This window comes from Salmo trutta, chromosome 29 (genome assembly GCF_901001165.1).
Source record: "Salmo trutta chromosome 29, fSalTru1.1, whole genome shotgun sequence".
Taxonomy (NCBI): domain Eukaryota; kingdom Metazoa; phylum Chordata; class Actinopteri; order Salmoniformes; family Salmonidae; genus Salmo; species Salmo trutta.
Window position 1 is genome coordinate 43,907,342 of NC_042985.1, and position 15,023 is coordinate 43,922,364.

The 15,023-nt window shown below is 42.0% G+C and overlaps 1 protein-coding gene across 4 annotated transcripts in view; it reads right to left on the bottom strand.

The window, feature by feature from the left end:
- LOC115167669 (dematin) overlaps positions 1–15,023 on the bottom strand; it is an 82,269-nt gene that overhangs the window by 21,666 nt on the left and 45,580 nt on the right. For 3 of the 4 annotated variants that reach the window (XM_029722293.1, XM_029722296.1, XM_029722295.1), the window contains 6 exons: positions 9,291–9,435; positions 9,138–9,182; positions 8,838–8,987; positions 7,521–7,660; positions 7,280–7,385; positions 4,128–4,166 (listed from right to left, as the gene is read on the bottom strand). In XM_029722293.1, coding sequence (XP_029578153.1) covers positions 4,128–4,166; positions 7,280–7,385; positions 7,521–7,660; positions 8,838–8,987; positions 9,138–9,182; positions 9,291–9,435 — 625 coding nt within the window. The remainder of the gene's footprint in view (positions 1–4,127; positions 4,167–7,279; positions 7,386–7,520; positions 7,661–8,837; positions 8,988–9,137; positions 9,183–9,290; positions 9,436–15,023) is intronic. The other variant, XM_029722294.1, reaches the window with a different exon arrangement.

Sequence of the window (15,023 nt, forward strand, 5' to 3'; positions counted from 1 at the left end):
AAAAGCATCTCTGCAGCACTCCACCCATCAGGCCTTTATGGTAGAGTGGCCAGACGGAAGCCACTCCTCAGTAAAAGGCACATGACAGCCCCCTAAAGGACTCTCAGAGCATGAGAAACAAGATTCGCATGGTGGTGGCCGCATCATACTGTGGCGATGTTTATCGGCGGCAGGGACTGGATCGAGGGAAAGATGAACGGAGCAAAGTACAGAGAGATCGTTGATGAAAACCTGCTCCAGAGCACTCAGGACCTCAGACTGGAGTGATGGTTCACCTTCCAACAGGACAACGACCCCAGGCACACAACCAAGACAACGCAGGAATGCTCCCGATCAAACATCTCTGGAGAGACCTGAAAATAGCTATGCACACTCCTCATTGAACCTGACAGAGCTTGAGAGGGTCTGCAGAGAAAAATGGGAGAAATTCCCAAAATACAGGTGTGCCAAGCTTGTAGCGTCATACCCAAGAAGACTCGAGGTTGTAATCGCTGCCAAAGGTTCTTCAACAAAGTACTGAGTAAAGGGTCTGAATACTTATGTAAATGTGATATTTCATGTCTTTTTTTTTTGACAAAACAATCTGAAAATCTGGTTTTGAATTGTCATTATGGGGTATTGTGTGTAGATTGATGAGGGGGAAAAAATCTGCCATTTTAGAATAAGGCTGCAACGTAACAAAATTTGGAAAAAGTCAAATAGTCTTAAGAACTTTCAGAATGCACTGTATGGCATGTAGAACAAACATGTGTCTCTGATAAGGAATCACATATACTATCATCATTGCATTTCTATCTGTAACATTCCTAATTTGTTGCCATACCCATACAGAAACATACCCAATACATGGTTGCCATATTCTCAGAATATCAGAAATGTGTATATTTGCAGTAGCATGTCTGTACTTTCTAACATTTGTCATTTAAGCAATGATGACACCAGTTATACCAAAACAATACACAACACAGAGTTCCATCTCCAACTTTAACTTTATTTATATATATTTATATATAAATAAATGCCCCCTTTTTTGGTGATTTTTGCCTCTCCACAACGTGCTCGGGAGAGGCAAAGGTCGAGTCATGCGTCCTCTGAAACATGACCCGCCAAACAATACTTAACACATGCTCATTTAACCCGGAAGCCAGGTGCACCAATGTGTCGGAGGAAACACTGTTCAACTGACGGCGAAAGTCAGCCTGCAGGCGCCAAGCCCGCTACAAGGAGTTGCTAGAGCCCGATGAGCCAAGTAAAGACACCACAGCCAGACCCTGCCCTTACCCAGACGATGCTGGGCCAATAGTGCTTTTATACTATGTCTTACTACTCGAAAGTCGTCTTAATTCTCGCTCAAAAAACTCCCGTGGCCTATTTTTCAAATTGGCATGTTTTGTTTCAACAATTACTACTTCGCATGCAAGCCAGTGAATTCTATGCATTACAGCTGGATGATTCAACAGACATGGCGGGCCTGGCACAGCTCCTGGTATATGTCTGTTACGTTTATGGGAGGTCAATTAAGGAAGACATCCTCTTCTGCAACACTGGAAACCAGGACAACAGGAGAGGATATTTTTTAAGTACGGGACAGCTTTGTGACATAAATGGACTTCGGTGGTCAAGATGTGTTGGTATCTGCACTGATGGCGCAAAAGCCATGACAGGGAGACATAGTGGAGTGGTAACATGCGTGCAAGCAGTTGCTCCCGATGCCTCTTGGGTACACTGCAGCATCCACCGAGAGGCTCTTGCTGCCAAGGGAATGCCTGTCAGCTTGAAAGACGTTTTGGACACTACAGTGAGAATGGTTAACTTTGTTAAAGCAAGGCCCCTGAACACTCTTGTATTTTCTGCACTATGCAATGATATGGGCAGTGACCATGTAACGCTTTTATAACATACAGAAGTGCACTGGTTATCAAGGAGCAAAGTATTGACAAGTTTTTTTTAATTGAGAGATGAGCTTAAAGTTTTTTACAGACAATAATTTTCACTTGTCTGACCGCTTGCATGATGACGAGTTTCTCACACGACTGGCCTATCTGGGTGATGTTTTTTCTTGCCTGAATGATCTGAATCTAGGATTACAGGGACTCTCCGCAACTATATTCAATGTGCGGGACAAAATTTAAGCTATGATTTAAGAAGTTGGAGCTCTTCTCTGTCTGCATTAACAAGGACAACACACAGGTATTTCCATCATCGTATGATTTTTTTGTGCAAATGAACTCAAGCTTACGGACAATGTCATATGTGATATAGCGAAGCACCTGAGTGAGCTGGGTGTGCAATTACTCAGGTACTTTCCCGAAAAGGATGACACAAACAACTGGATTCGTTATCCTTTTCATGCCCTGCCTCCAGTCCACTTACCGATATCTGAACAAAAGACCCTCATCGAAATTGCAACAAGCAGTTCTGTGAAAATTTAATTTAATCAGAAGCCACTGTCAGATTTCTTGATTGGGCATTGCTCCAGAGTATGCTGCCTTGGAAAATCGCACTGTTAAGACACTGATGCCCTTTGCAACCACGTACCGATGTGAGAGTGGATTCTCGGCCCTCACTAGCATGAAAACTAAATACAGACACAGACTGTATGTGAAAAATGATTTAAGACTGAGACTCTCTCCAATACAACCCAACATTGCAGAATTATGTGCATCCTTTTAAGCACACCCTTCTCATTAACCTGTGGCGAGTTATTCACAATTTTCGATGAACAAATAAAGTTTTATATGTAAGATGGCTAAATAAAGAGCACAATTATTTATTATTATTATATTATTATTTGTTCCCTGGTCCTATAAGAGCTCTTTGTCACTTCCCATGAGCTGGGTTGTGACAAAAACTCACTCATTCTTATGTTTAATAAATGTATCGTATAGTGTGTGTGTGGCAGGCTTACAATGATGGCAAAAAACTACATTTGAGAGTTCGCTGACCCTGGTGCTACAGGGAGTACGCAGCTGGAGGTTGAATACCTGAAGGGGTATGGGACTATAAAATGTTTGGGAACCACTGCTGTAGGCTATCCTGTTTCCAAAAGTGTGTTGTTACCCCGCTTAACCTTTTCTCTGTGCAAATGCTCCCATAATTTGAGTTAATCGAATAAATGTTTGTCAAATGCAAATTCTGCAAAGGCAGTATTGATCTCTTTGTCCAGAAACACCACATCAAACCTGAAAAAGCATTACAAAGCTGGTAGCCAAAGTTCCAGAAATGCATGAAAGAGGAGAAATCCATAACCATTATGGTAGAACTTTAGTTTAGTGTTGAAATAAGAGGGTAACAACCTGAAAACTATCTGGAAACAACATTGAAACAAGACGGTAACAACCAAGTAAGAACGCAATAATAACTGGTTCATAGTTAGTATGTAGCTGCTTAATACTGATATAAAGGGTGCTGAATTTTCCTGTTTGTTATGTAGAAATTATTATTTGTTACTGAAGAACTATCAATACATTTTTATTTTTATTTAATTGAACCTTTATTTAACTAGGCAAGTCAGTTAAGAACAAATTCTTATTTACAATGACAGGTCCTTCTCCCTCGAATGCTCAGTTTGGCGGGGTGGCCAGCTCTAGGAAGAGTCTTGGTGGTTCCAAACATCTTCCATTTAAGAACGATGGAGGCCACTGTGTTCTTGGGGACATTCAATGCTGCAGAAATGTTTTGGTACCCTTCCACAGATCTGTGCCTCGACAGAATCCTGTCTCGGAGCTCTTAGGGAAATTCCTTCGACCTCATGGCTTGGTTTTTGCTCTGACATGCATGGTCAATGGTGGGACTTTATTTAGAAAGGTGTGTGCCTTTCCAAATCATATCCAATCAATTTAATTTACCATGTATGTGAACTTCCGACTTCAACTGTATGTACTTACTGAGCCAGTATAGTTAGGCCCTGTCCAGAAGAAACCATTAACCCTCCTCCCTAGGCACTTGTTTAGATCTGAAACAACTTGATAGGTATAAGAAAATATTTCATTGATCATAGTGATCCAGAAGTATCATTAAAACAGGTTAATATTCTCCACCAACATTAGACAACTACACAGAAGGCCCTTCAAGTGCTGAAATAAGTAAATAAAATCAATTTTGAAAATAGTCAGACTAGTCAATACCTGACCCGGACAAGGTGGCGTAGGAGGAAGATCGGCGTACTGTGAATGAAGAGGTTGTGAGTTGAAATCCCAGGTGAGGACTGTATAATTACTGTATTAATGAACATGCATGATGTAATTGAGTACTGTATGTCAAATATGTAAGTTGAAAACACTATGTTAGAAGCACTGTGTGTGTGAGTATTCTTAACCTTGTCAACAGACAAGGAGCTATGGATAGATCAGGGGTTCACAAATCAGGACCTTGGTTGGCTTGGAAAATGCAATAAGATGGGATGTGCGATGAACTTTTCTTTGGACACAAATGTTCTTGCAACGTTCCCATGAAACGTGTCTAGAACATAAATATCTTACAGTGCCTTATTAAGAAAATAGTCATACACATCGACTTATTCCAAATGTTATTGCATACAGCCTGAATTAAAATTGATTAAAAAAATAATAATTCTCACTCATCTACACACAATACCCCATAATGACAAAGTGAAAATTTGTTTTTAGACTTTTTTGTAAATGTATTGAAAATGAAATACAGATATCTAATTTACACAAGTGTTCACACTGTCACGTCCTGATCAGTATAGGGGTTATTTTGTTATTGTAGTTTGGTCAGGACGTGGCAGGGGGTATTTGTTTTATATGGTTCGGGTTGTATGTGTATGTAGAGGGGTGTTTGGTTTATGTATTTCGGGGTTTTTTGTATTGTTCTATGTTAGTATCTAGTCTATTCTATTATAGTTCTATGTTTAGTTTATTGGGGTTGGACCTTCAATTCGAAGCAGCTGGTAATCGTTGCTTCTGATTGAAGGTCCTATAATTAGGAGTTTGTTTTCATGGGGGTTTTGTGGGAGGTTGTTCTTGTATTGCTGTATGTTGCCTTCAAGACTGTTTTTCGGCGTGCATCGTTTTCTTGGTTATAAGTGTTCACATTAAAAGTTGAATTATGAGCACTCAACCCGCTGCACCTTGCTCCATTCCTCACGACGAACGTTACACACACCCCTGAGTCAATACATATTAGAATCACCGTTGGCAGTGATTACAGCTGTGAGTCTTTTTGGGTAAGTCTGGATTGTACAATATTTGCACATGACTCTTTTTTAAATTCTTCAAGCTATGTACAGTTCCTTGTTGATCATTTTCAAGTCTTGCCATAGATTTTCAAGCCAATTTAGGTCAAAACTGTAACTAGGCCACTCAGGAACATTATATGTTGTCTTGGTAAGCAACTCCAGTGTATATTTGACCTTGTGTTTTAGGTTACTGACCTGCTGAAAGGGGAAATTGTCTCCCAGTGTCTGTTGGAAAGCAGACTGAACCAGGTTTTTTCCTCTAGGATTTTGTCTGTGCTTAGTTCTATTCTACTTCCTTTGATTTCCCCCCCCCAAAAAATTCCTTAGTCCTTGCCGATGACAAGCATACCCATAACATGAAGTAGCCACCACCATGCTTGAAAATATGAAGAATGGTACTCAGTGATGTGTTGTTGGATTTGACCCAAACATAATGCTTTGTATTTAAGACAAAGTACATTTATTATAATTTTTTTTTGCAGTTTTACTTTAGTGCCTTATTGCAAACAGGATGTTTTGGGGGAAAGAAATCTACCGACTTCCTCCTTTTCTGTCATTTAGGTTAGTATTGTGGAGTAACTATAATGTTTATGAGCCATCCTCAGTTTTCTCCTATCACAGCCATTAAACTAGAACTGTTTCAAAGTCACTATTGGACTCATGGTGAAATCCCTGAGCAGTTTACTTCCTCTCCGGCAACGAAGTTAGGAAGGACACCTGCATCTATGTAACGACTGGGTGTATTGATACACCATCCAAAGTGTAATAATAAGTTCACCATGCTCATATTTCTGCTTTTTAAATTACCCATCTACCAATAGGTGCCCTTCTTTGCAAGGCATTGGTAAACCTCCCTGGTCTTTGTGGTTAAATCTGTGTTTGAAATTCACTGCTCGACTGAGGGACCTTACAGATAACCTTACAGTATGTGTGGGGTAGCGATGCGGTAGTTATTCAAAAATCATGTAAACATTATTATGGTACACAGTGAGTCTATGCAACGTGTTATGTGACTTGTTTTTTACTCCTGAACTTATTTAGGCTTGCCAACAAAGGGGTTGAAGACATATTGACTCGAGACATGTCAGCTTTTAATTTTTTTATTAATTGGTAAAAATTTCTACAAACACTTTGACATTATGGGATGGGATATTGTGTGTAGGCCAGTGACACAAAACCTAAATGTAATCAATTTTAAATTCAGGCTGTAACACAACAAAATGTGGAAAAAGTCAAGGGGTGTGAATACTTTCTGAAGGCACTGTATATTCTGAGAACAAAGCAAACATGTTCTGTGTGTTAGGTGGGATGTTGATGGAATATTCTCCTAACCCACAACAAACTGGACACAAATGTTTGACAACTTTCCATGAAACGTGTCTAGAATATTAATATCTTATGTTCTGAGAACATGTCTACATGTGTGTTTGGCTGTCCTTTGATGGAATACTCTCCTGATCCACAGATAACTGGCCACATGATTGTTCTTGCAATGTTCTCATTTAACGTGCCTAGAACATTGTCAGAAACTAGCTGTGAAGGCAGGAGAGCGATATGCTTTTACAGGCTCGTCTGTCTGGCATGTCAATGTTTTCTTACAGAATATAAGAGACTGTCACGGAGAAGAGAAGATGCAGGACAAAGTCGGGGGTGGATGATTTTCGCCCCAAATGCCACACTATTCCCCATATAGTGCCCTACTTTTGACCAGGGCCCATGGTCAAAAGTAGTACACAATGTAGGGAATAGGGTGCCATTTGGGACACAAGTGATGTTGTAGGTGGAGGAAGTGTGGAATCTTTACCATTTCTACAAAGGATTTTAAATGGAGCATATGTGTGATTTTGTGTTTCTTTCTCGTTTCCACCACACTCTCAAGTTCACAATCTAACAGTTAGTCAACCCCTTCACTGTGGATTAGCACCGGTTACCTGGGATGTTGCTTGTTGGTCAAGCAAGTAAAATTGTTAATATAAATAGTCCTTCAAGGAAGAAGGACCTTAGTTTCCTGGTCTCTTGAACATAAAAGGTTGATAAACATACTCTCACGGACACAAAGTGAATCTGCCTCTCTCTTACCCATGTGCATTGCTGTCCGGTCAGGCAGTGAGCGAGTTTTCCTGCGGATGGGCACAGCGTTATCCAGCTCCTCTTTCAAGATTATCTTTCCCAAGTTCGACTGAATCTGCAGGGTAGACATATAGAATGTCAAAAGGTTTTCAAAGCAACCACTATCATAGAGTTACACTTAAGAAAACACTTAGATGCGTTCAGTAGCCAAATTTGGGAGAATTTGTTACAAATAAAACCTGTTCCGTACTTTGTTGAGCTCCTGCTTCTGCAGTTGCCGTAGTCCCCACATATCATTGGACAGGTCTCCATTGTCATATTCATCGTCCTCCTCATCCCTCGCTCCCTCCTCCCTCCTCCGGGACTCAGCCTTCTTCCTCCACTCTGTCTCTGTGGTAGAGGAGAGGCAAGTGTTAGAGGAAACTCTGGTACTACTAAGCTCTATTACTCTCCACTACCAACCCTCACTATCCCTCCTCATTGGAAGCTTAGTAGCTCATCAGTGGCCCGGCCTCGGCAAAGTTGGCAGCCCACTGCCAATTTTAGCCATCGGCTTTACAGCGGTAGCCGACACTTCAGGCTAAGAGCAGCATTAACTGTTGGAACTGTTAAGGATGGTCGGTGTGCTGTTGTGTTGCTAGAGGCATGCCACCATGATGGCTAGCGACACTGGTCTGATATCAGTTTACCAGTTTACTGTACCTACAATGGTATGCTGCCTCATAGCCACCAATGTTTTATAAGTGCTTGCTGGCTGGGATCGTTCACTACTAGGGTTGCAAAAGGAGGGTATATTACTGGAAACTTTCAAAGTTTACCAGTAAACTACCAAAATGTTGGTTATTTTCAAGATTTGGGGGAATTTTATAAGATAATGTTTAGTGGCCTTTTTGGGTACTTGAGATTATCACAGGCGTCTTATCTTTGGCCTTATCACATGTAAAGTATATAACATTTTAAAATAGTTATTTTAAAGTATAAAACTGAATGACAAAGCTGTAAAACATTATTCTAAATATAAACCATCAACTTATTGAATACGATTGGTGTTTAATATGAAGGTTTCAACATGAAGTGTCTTTTATATATTTTTTTTACACTTATTTTACTATGTCAATGTGTTTTGTTGTAAATGTTTTGGCACCAAACTGGTGGCAGTTGTACAAAAAAGAAAATAATAACAAAAAAAAAAGTAAATGCATGAAAGAGTTGCAGAGTTAATAAAAAATCCTCCCATTAATGATTAGATGCTTTTTCCCCCCATTAATTAGGCTATTTTCTCTTGAACCATATGGTCTATCCACTAGAAACTCTTGGACAATATGGACACAGATAAACCATTTTTTAAACTGTGTGTGTGTGTGTGTGTGTGTGTGTGTGTGTGTGTGTGTGTGTATATATATGTATGAATACATTTTTTTAAAGGTTATTCAAGTATAAAGTACCATAGATTACCTGTGAATTAGCAAAATTACAGAAGATTACAGTTACTTTGTTAAAATACCTGTGGCTTTGCAACCCTACACATTACTATTCACAGTTGTGTAATTAATAGTGTGAGACATACCAACTGCAGCCAGGGAGGGGGGGCAGGGCCAGTAATCTGTCTCAATCTTGGAGGGTTTGGTGGGATCAGGTGGCTGGGCGGCAGGGAATTTAGATGACTCAATGATGAGATCCTCTATGTGTTTCCCCTGGGGGATGGATGCTAATACATCTAGACACACACACACACACAAACACAAGGCGATATACAGTAAATGTGCACAGAAAAACATCCAATGTTACCTTTTAATGTCAAATATTATGCCAGTATACAGTAAATTACTAAACTGTCAACACACACCAATTAAGTTGCATGAAATACCTTGTTTGTAAATTGGTGGCTTCTTGTATATATTCATTCCATTATCTGCAATGAAAAGATAAAATCAAAATGGTCATCAGTCCCAGATGAAAAGCAAAGCAGGGCAGAGAAGGGAGAAGAGAAGGGGATAAGTGTGCTGATGGATTACAATACCTGGCCTGTGAAAGTGCTGTGTGGGGAGCTTGGTGGCGGTGTCTAATGCAGAGCTGGTTTTGAGTTGGAGGTTTGAACCTGCTGATGACCCTCCAGGTGACTCCCTGCTCTCCAGCCACTCCTTGGGATCCTTGAATAGAATGGTCTAGGGACACATGAGATTAACATTACTGTCCGGATCCTAATTGATATTCAAACCGTAACCCAAACACACATAGGGAAAGTGCATGAAAATGAGGGTTCTGTGTACATTAGATTTCGTCCCTGAGTGAAGAAGCCAGTGAGGTCACAGCAAACAATAAGAGTGTAACAGATGCTCATTGTTCCCATGGTAACTGCTTTTTGCAAACGTGCTTGTGTGGAGTCGTGGGCTTTTAGACAATGGATGGGTCTAATCCTGGATGCTGATTGGTTAAAACTGCATTCCTGCCGGTGTCTATTCCACAAATAAAAAATCTGTTGAAATACCTATTTGAATCCAAGATGGCATAGCAGTGGGATGTTTTGATTGTCTTGTCCCGTCCCTTGTATATATAATTTCCTTCTTCGTATATATTTTTAATCTCATTTTTCCATCTACGGACTGAACATACTCTCCTGCAACCCGCCTCACCCAATGCGGTATGGATCTGCTATTCTTTATACTTTAGAACCGTAACCCCCTTCAAGCTAGCCAGCTACTAGCTAGTAGTCAGTTAGCCACTGCTAGTTAGCCATCAACGTTAACTGGGACATCTGCCAGCTTCAGCCCGGTCAACTCCTGCCATCCAGCACAGCGCGATATCAATCCAAAGCATATCGGACTGCTTTTCTCCACCATATCTCCGGATTCCAACCGCAAGCTCTGAACCTTTACTCCGGATCATCGCAGTTAGCTAGCTGCTATCCAAGTGGCTACTCTTGGCTAACGTCTCTGTCCCGAAGCAAGCACCAGTTAGCCTGGAGCTAGCCTCGAATCTAGGCCCATCTCCCGGCTAGCCGAATAGATCTACCAAGAATTCCTGGGCTTCAATTACCTCTTTTGCCAATTGGCCTGGACCCTTTGCTGCCGACACGAAGCCCCGCCGATCCATCACGACTGGTCTGCCGACGTAACTGTCCGAGAGGGTTTCAACAGGCTCCGACGTTGCGACGTCCCCCTGAGGACTATCTGCTAGCCTGCTGCTAGCTGTCTGAATCTGTCTGAATCTCCGTGCCTCCAGCTCGCCTAGCTACTCACTGGACCCTGTGATTACTAGGCTACACACACCTCTCCCTAAAGTCAATATGCCTTGTCTATTGCTTTTTTGGTTAGTCATTTTTGTCTCATTTCACTGTAGAGCCTCCAGCCCTGCTCAATACGCCATAGCTAGCCCTGTTGTTCCCCCCCCCCCCACACATGCGGTGACCGCACCTGGCTTAAATGGTGCTTCACGAGACAAAACCTCTCTAATCGTCACTCAATGCCTAGGCTTACCTCCACTGTACTCACATCCTACCATACCCTTGTCTGTATGCAATGCCTTGAATCTATCCTTCTGTGCCCAGAAACCTGCCCCCTTTACTCTCTGTTCCGAACACAATAGACGACCAGTTCTTTTAGCCTTTAGCCATACTCTTATCCTCCTCCTCCTCTGTTCCTCTGGTGATGTAGAGGTTAACCCAGGCCCAGCAGCCCCCAGCATCACTCCCATTCCCCAGGCGCTCTCATTTGTTGACTTCTGTAACCGTAAAAGCCTTGGGTTCATGCATGTTAACATTAGAAGCCTCCTCCCTAAGTTTGTTTTATTCACTGCTTTAGCACACTCTGCCAACACGGATGTCCTAGCCGTGTCTGAATCCTGGCTTAGGAAGGCCACCAAAAATCCTGACATTTCCATCCCTAACTATAACATTTTCCGACAAGACAGAACTGTCAAAGGGGGTGGAGTTAATCTACTGCAGATATTCTGTCATACTATCCAGGTCTGTGCCAAAACAATTCGCGCTTATTCTTTTAAAATAACCTTTCCAGAAACACGTCTCTCACCGTTGCCGCTTGTTATAGACCCCTTCAGCCCCCAGGACACCATATGTGAATTGATTGCTCCCCATCCATCTTCAGAGTTTGTACTGTTAGGTGACTTAAACTGGGACATGCTTAACACCCCGGCCGTCCCACAATCTAAACTAGATGCCCTCAATCTCACACAAATTATCAAGGAACCTACCAGGTACAACCCAAAACCCCTAACCATGGGCACCCTCTTAGATATCATCCTGACCAACTTGCCCTCTAAATACACCTCTGCTGTCTTCAACCAGGATCTCAGCGATCACTGCCTCATTGCATGCGTCCATTATGGGTCCGCGGTCAAACGACCACCCCTCATCACTGTCAAACGCTCCCTAAAACACTTCAGCAAGCAGGCCTTTCTAATCGACCTGGCCCGGGTATCCTGGAAGGATATTGACCTCATCCCGTTAGTAGAGGATGCCTGGTTGCTCTTCAGAAGTGCTTTCCTCTCCATCTGAAATAAGCATGCCCCATTCAAAAAATGTAGAACTAAGAACAGATATAGCCCTTGCTTCACCCCAGACTTGACTGCCCTTGACCAGCACAAAAACATCCTGTGGTGTTCTGCATTAGCATCGAATATGCAACTCTTCAGGGAAGTCAGGAACCAATATACACAGTTAGTTAGGAAAGCTAAGGGTAGCTTTTTCAAACAGAAATTTGCTTGCTGTAGCATTAATTCCAAAAGGTTTTGGGACACTAAAGTACATGGAGAATAAGAGCACCTCCTCCCAGCTGCCCACTGCACTGAGGAGCAGAAACACTGTCACCAATGTCATGACGTGGCCCTCTTTGGGTATAGCGTGCCTTCCCCCTCCCTCTCTCGCCTACACCCAGGCTGCTGTTATCTCAGGTCGTAAATTCCTGGAGGAGACTCTCTTCCTCATGGCCAGACAGTATAGAGAGAGAAAAGGTTTCACAGGAGCACAAAGGAATTTCTTCCACATCACAGAACTTGAGAACTGAACAATATTCATGTTCTGGAGAATGTATAAACGGTCGGTGAAGTAGCCAGCTACAAACGGGTTCGTTTTGTAAAATTTTGTGAAACTCATGAGAGACAATACAGCCACATTACCATAACCCTGTTTATACAAGAGTTTCAGTTATGAGGCTTGCATCTAATTGTTGTATAAAATGAATGAGTAAAGATGAAACTATTTGTGAAATGATGTAATGTGATTTTAAACTGTTTAATGAAGGAAACTCCAGTTCCCTTTTGGAGTTTAACTAAATCATTGGCCCGCCCCATGAGCACAGACATTGATCTGGCATCACGGGACAGCCCCTTTCTGCTCTTCCGAATATAACACCCACCTTGGGAATTTATCTTCACCATGCTTCTCTCAATTACGAGAGGGCTAAGGTTTGAGTAGAGACCAGCTTACCTCGATAACCACGAGAGGGCTAAGGTTTCAGACCAGCTTACCTCAATAACCGTGAGGGCTAAGGCTTGAGTCGATTGCTGAAATCTTAACCATACCACGTGGTTAAACTCAGACTATCGATACCGACAGAATAAGAACAAATCTTTGATACTAATTAATTAGTCTGCAGCTAGGAATTATGTACCCGTGAATGCGAAGGGCGACAACTGCCAAAACATCTATTCTATAACAACATTGAATGTTACTCTGAACTATCCATTCTCACCACGGCAGAGAGAGAGAGGGCAGACAAACTCTCCAACAGAAACAAACTTTCCAACAGAGATCACGACAACACACTGAGCGTAAATATATATATTGATTGCAATTATTCCTGAATGAGTGAGCGTTCATGTGCAAAGGATTAGCATTTCAATTGTTATAATTATCAACTTTGTAGTGTCTTATCTTTTGCGCCCTCCTCAGTCCCTTTGTCTAACAAGCCGCCATGCCGGTTTAGCCCACTAGGGCACATTCCCCTATAATTTCCTTGCAACTATATCTACTGTTTGTTTGTTTATGCATTTCTGTGATTATTTAGTTAGTAAATAAATGATTTAAGACAATTGATGTATGGATGATTCATAGTGAAGACTGGGTTCGTGCAGATAACCAACAATTTACAACGTTTGGAATGAGACTAATGTGAGGTAAAGAATAATTCATTAATTAGAAGACTAATTGATCAGATATTAAAATATCTGAAAGTTATATCTTTGTAATCTGAATATTTTCCTTGGTGCCCAGACTTACTAGTTAATTACAGTTACATGATTAAGTTAGTTTAATCACGTAATAATAATTACAGAGAATTAATTTGATAAAAATAAGTATTCAGTTTAATGATGCCAAAGACACGACACCACCAATAAATCTACGATAATCGATAATTTCAATAAGCCTTTTTCCCCAGCTGGCCATGGCTTTCCACCTGGCTACCCCTACCCCGGCCAACACCTCAGCACCCCCTGCAGCAACTTGCCCAAAAAGCCATGGGTGCACCTCAGCCACGCTCAAGGTCCTAAACGATATCATAACCGCCATCAATAGAAGACAGTACTGTGCAGCCGTCTTCATTGACTTGGCCAAGGCTTTCGACTCTGTCAATCACCACATTCTTATAGGCAGACTCCATAGCCTTGGCTTCTCAAATGACTGCCTCGCCTGGTTCACCAAGTACTTCTCAGAGTTCAATGTTTCAAATTGGAGGGCCTGTTGTCCGGACCTCTGGCAGTCTCTATGGGGGTGCCACAGGGCTCAATTCTCAGGCCGACTCTTTTCTCTGTATTCATCAAAGATGTCGCTCTTGCTGCTGGTGATTCTCTGATCCACCTCTAACGCAGACGACACCTTTCTGTATACATCTGGTCCTTCTTTGGACACTGTGTTAACCTCCTAACAAGCTTCAACGCCATTCAACACTCCTTCCGTGGCCTCCAACTGCTTCTAAATGCTAGTAAAACTAAATGCATGCTCTTCAACCGATTGCTGCCCGCACCCTCCTGCCCGACTAGCATCACTTCTCTGGATGGTTCTGATCTAGAATATGTGGACAACTACAAATACCTAGGTGTCTGGTTAAGACTGTAAACTCTCCTTTCAAACTCACATTAAGCATCTCCAATCCAAAATTAAATCTAGAATCTGCTTCCTATTTCGCAACAAAGCCTCCTTCACTCATGCTGCCAAACGTACCCTTGACTTCGGTGATGTCATTTACAAAATAGCCCCCAACACTCTACTCAGTAAACTGGATGTAGTATATCACAGTGCCATCCGTTTTTTAATCACCAAAGTCCCATATACTACCCACCACTGCGACCTCTATGCTCTCGTTGGCTGGCCCTCACTATATATCCGTCACCAAACCCACTGGCTCCAGGTCATCTATAAGTCTTTGCTAGGTAAAGCCCCACCTTATCTCAGCTCACTGGTCACCATAGCAACACCCACCCGTAGCATGCGCTCCAGCAGGTATATTGAACTGGTCATCCCCAAAGCCAACACTTACTTTGGCCGCTTTTCCTTCCAGTTCTCTGCTGCCAATGACTGGAACAAATTTTTATTTTGTGTTATTGACTGTACGTTTGTTTGTGTAACTCTGTTGTTTTTGTCGCACTGCTATGCTTTATCTTGGCCAGGTCGCAGTTGTAAATAACAGCTACTTTGCTGTTATTCTGGCTACACTGTTTGATGTGACTGTGTTAGCCAAAGTTGGCTAGCTAGCAAGCAAGGGGTAAGAACTTTGCCAGCCATCATGGCAAAGGAACA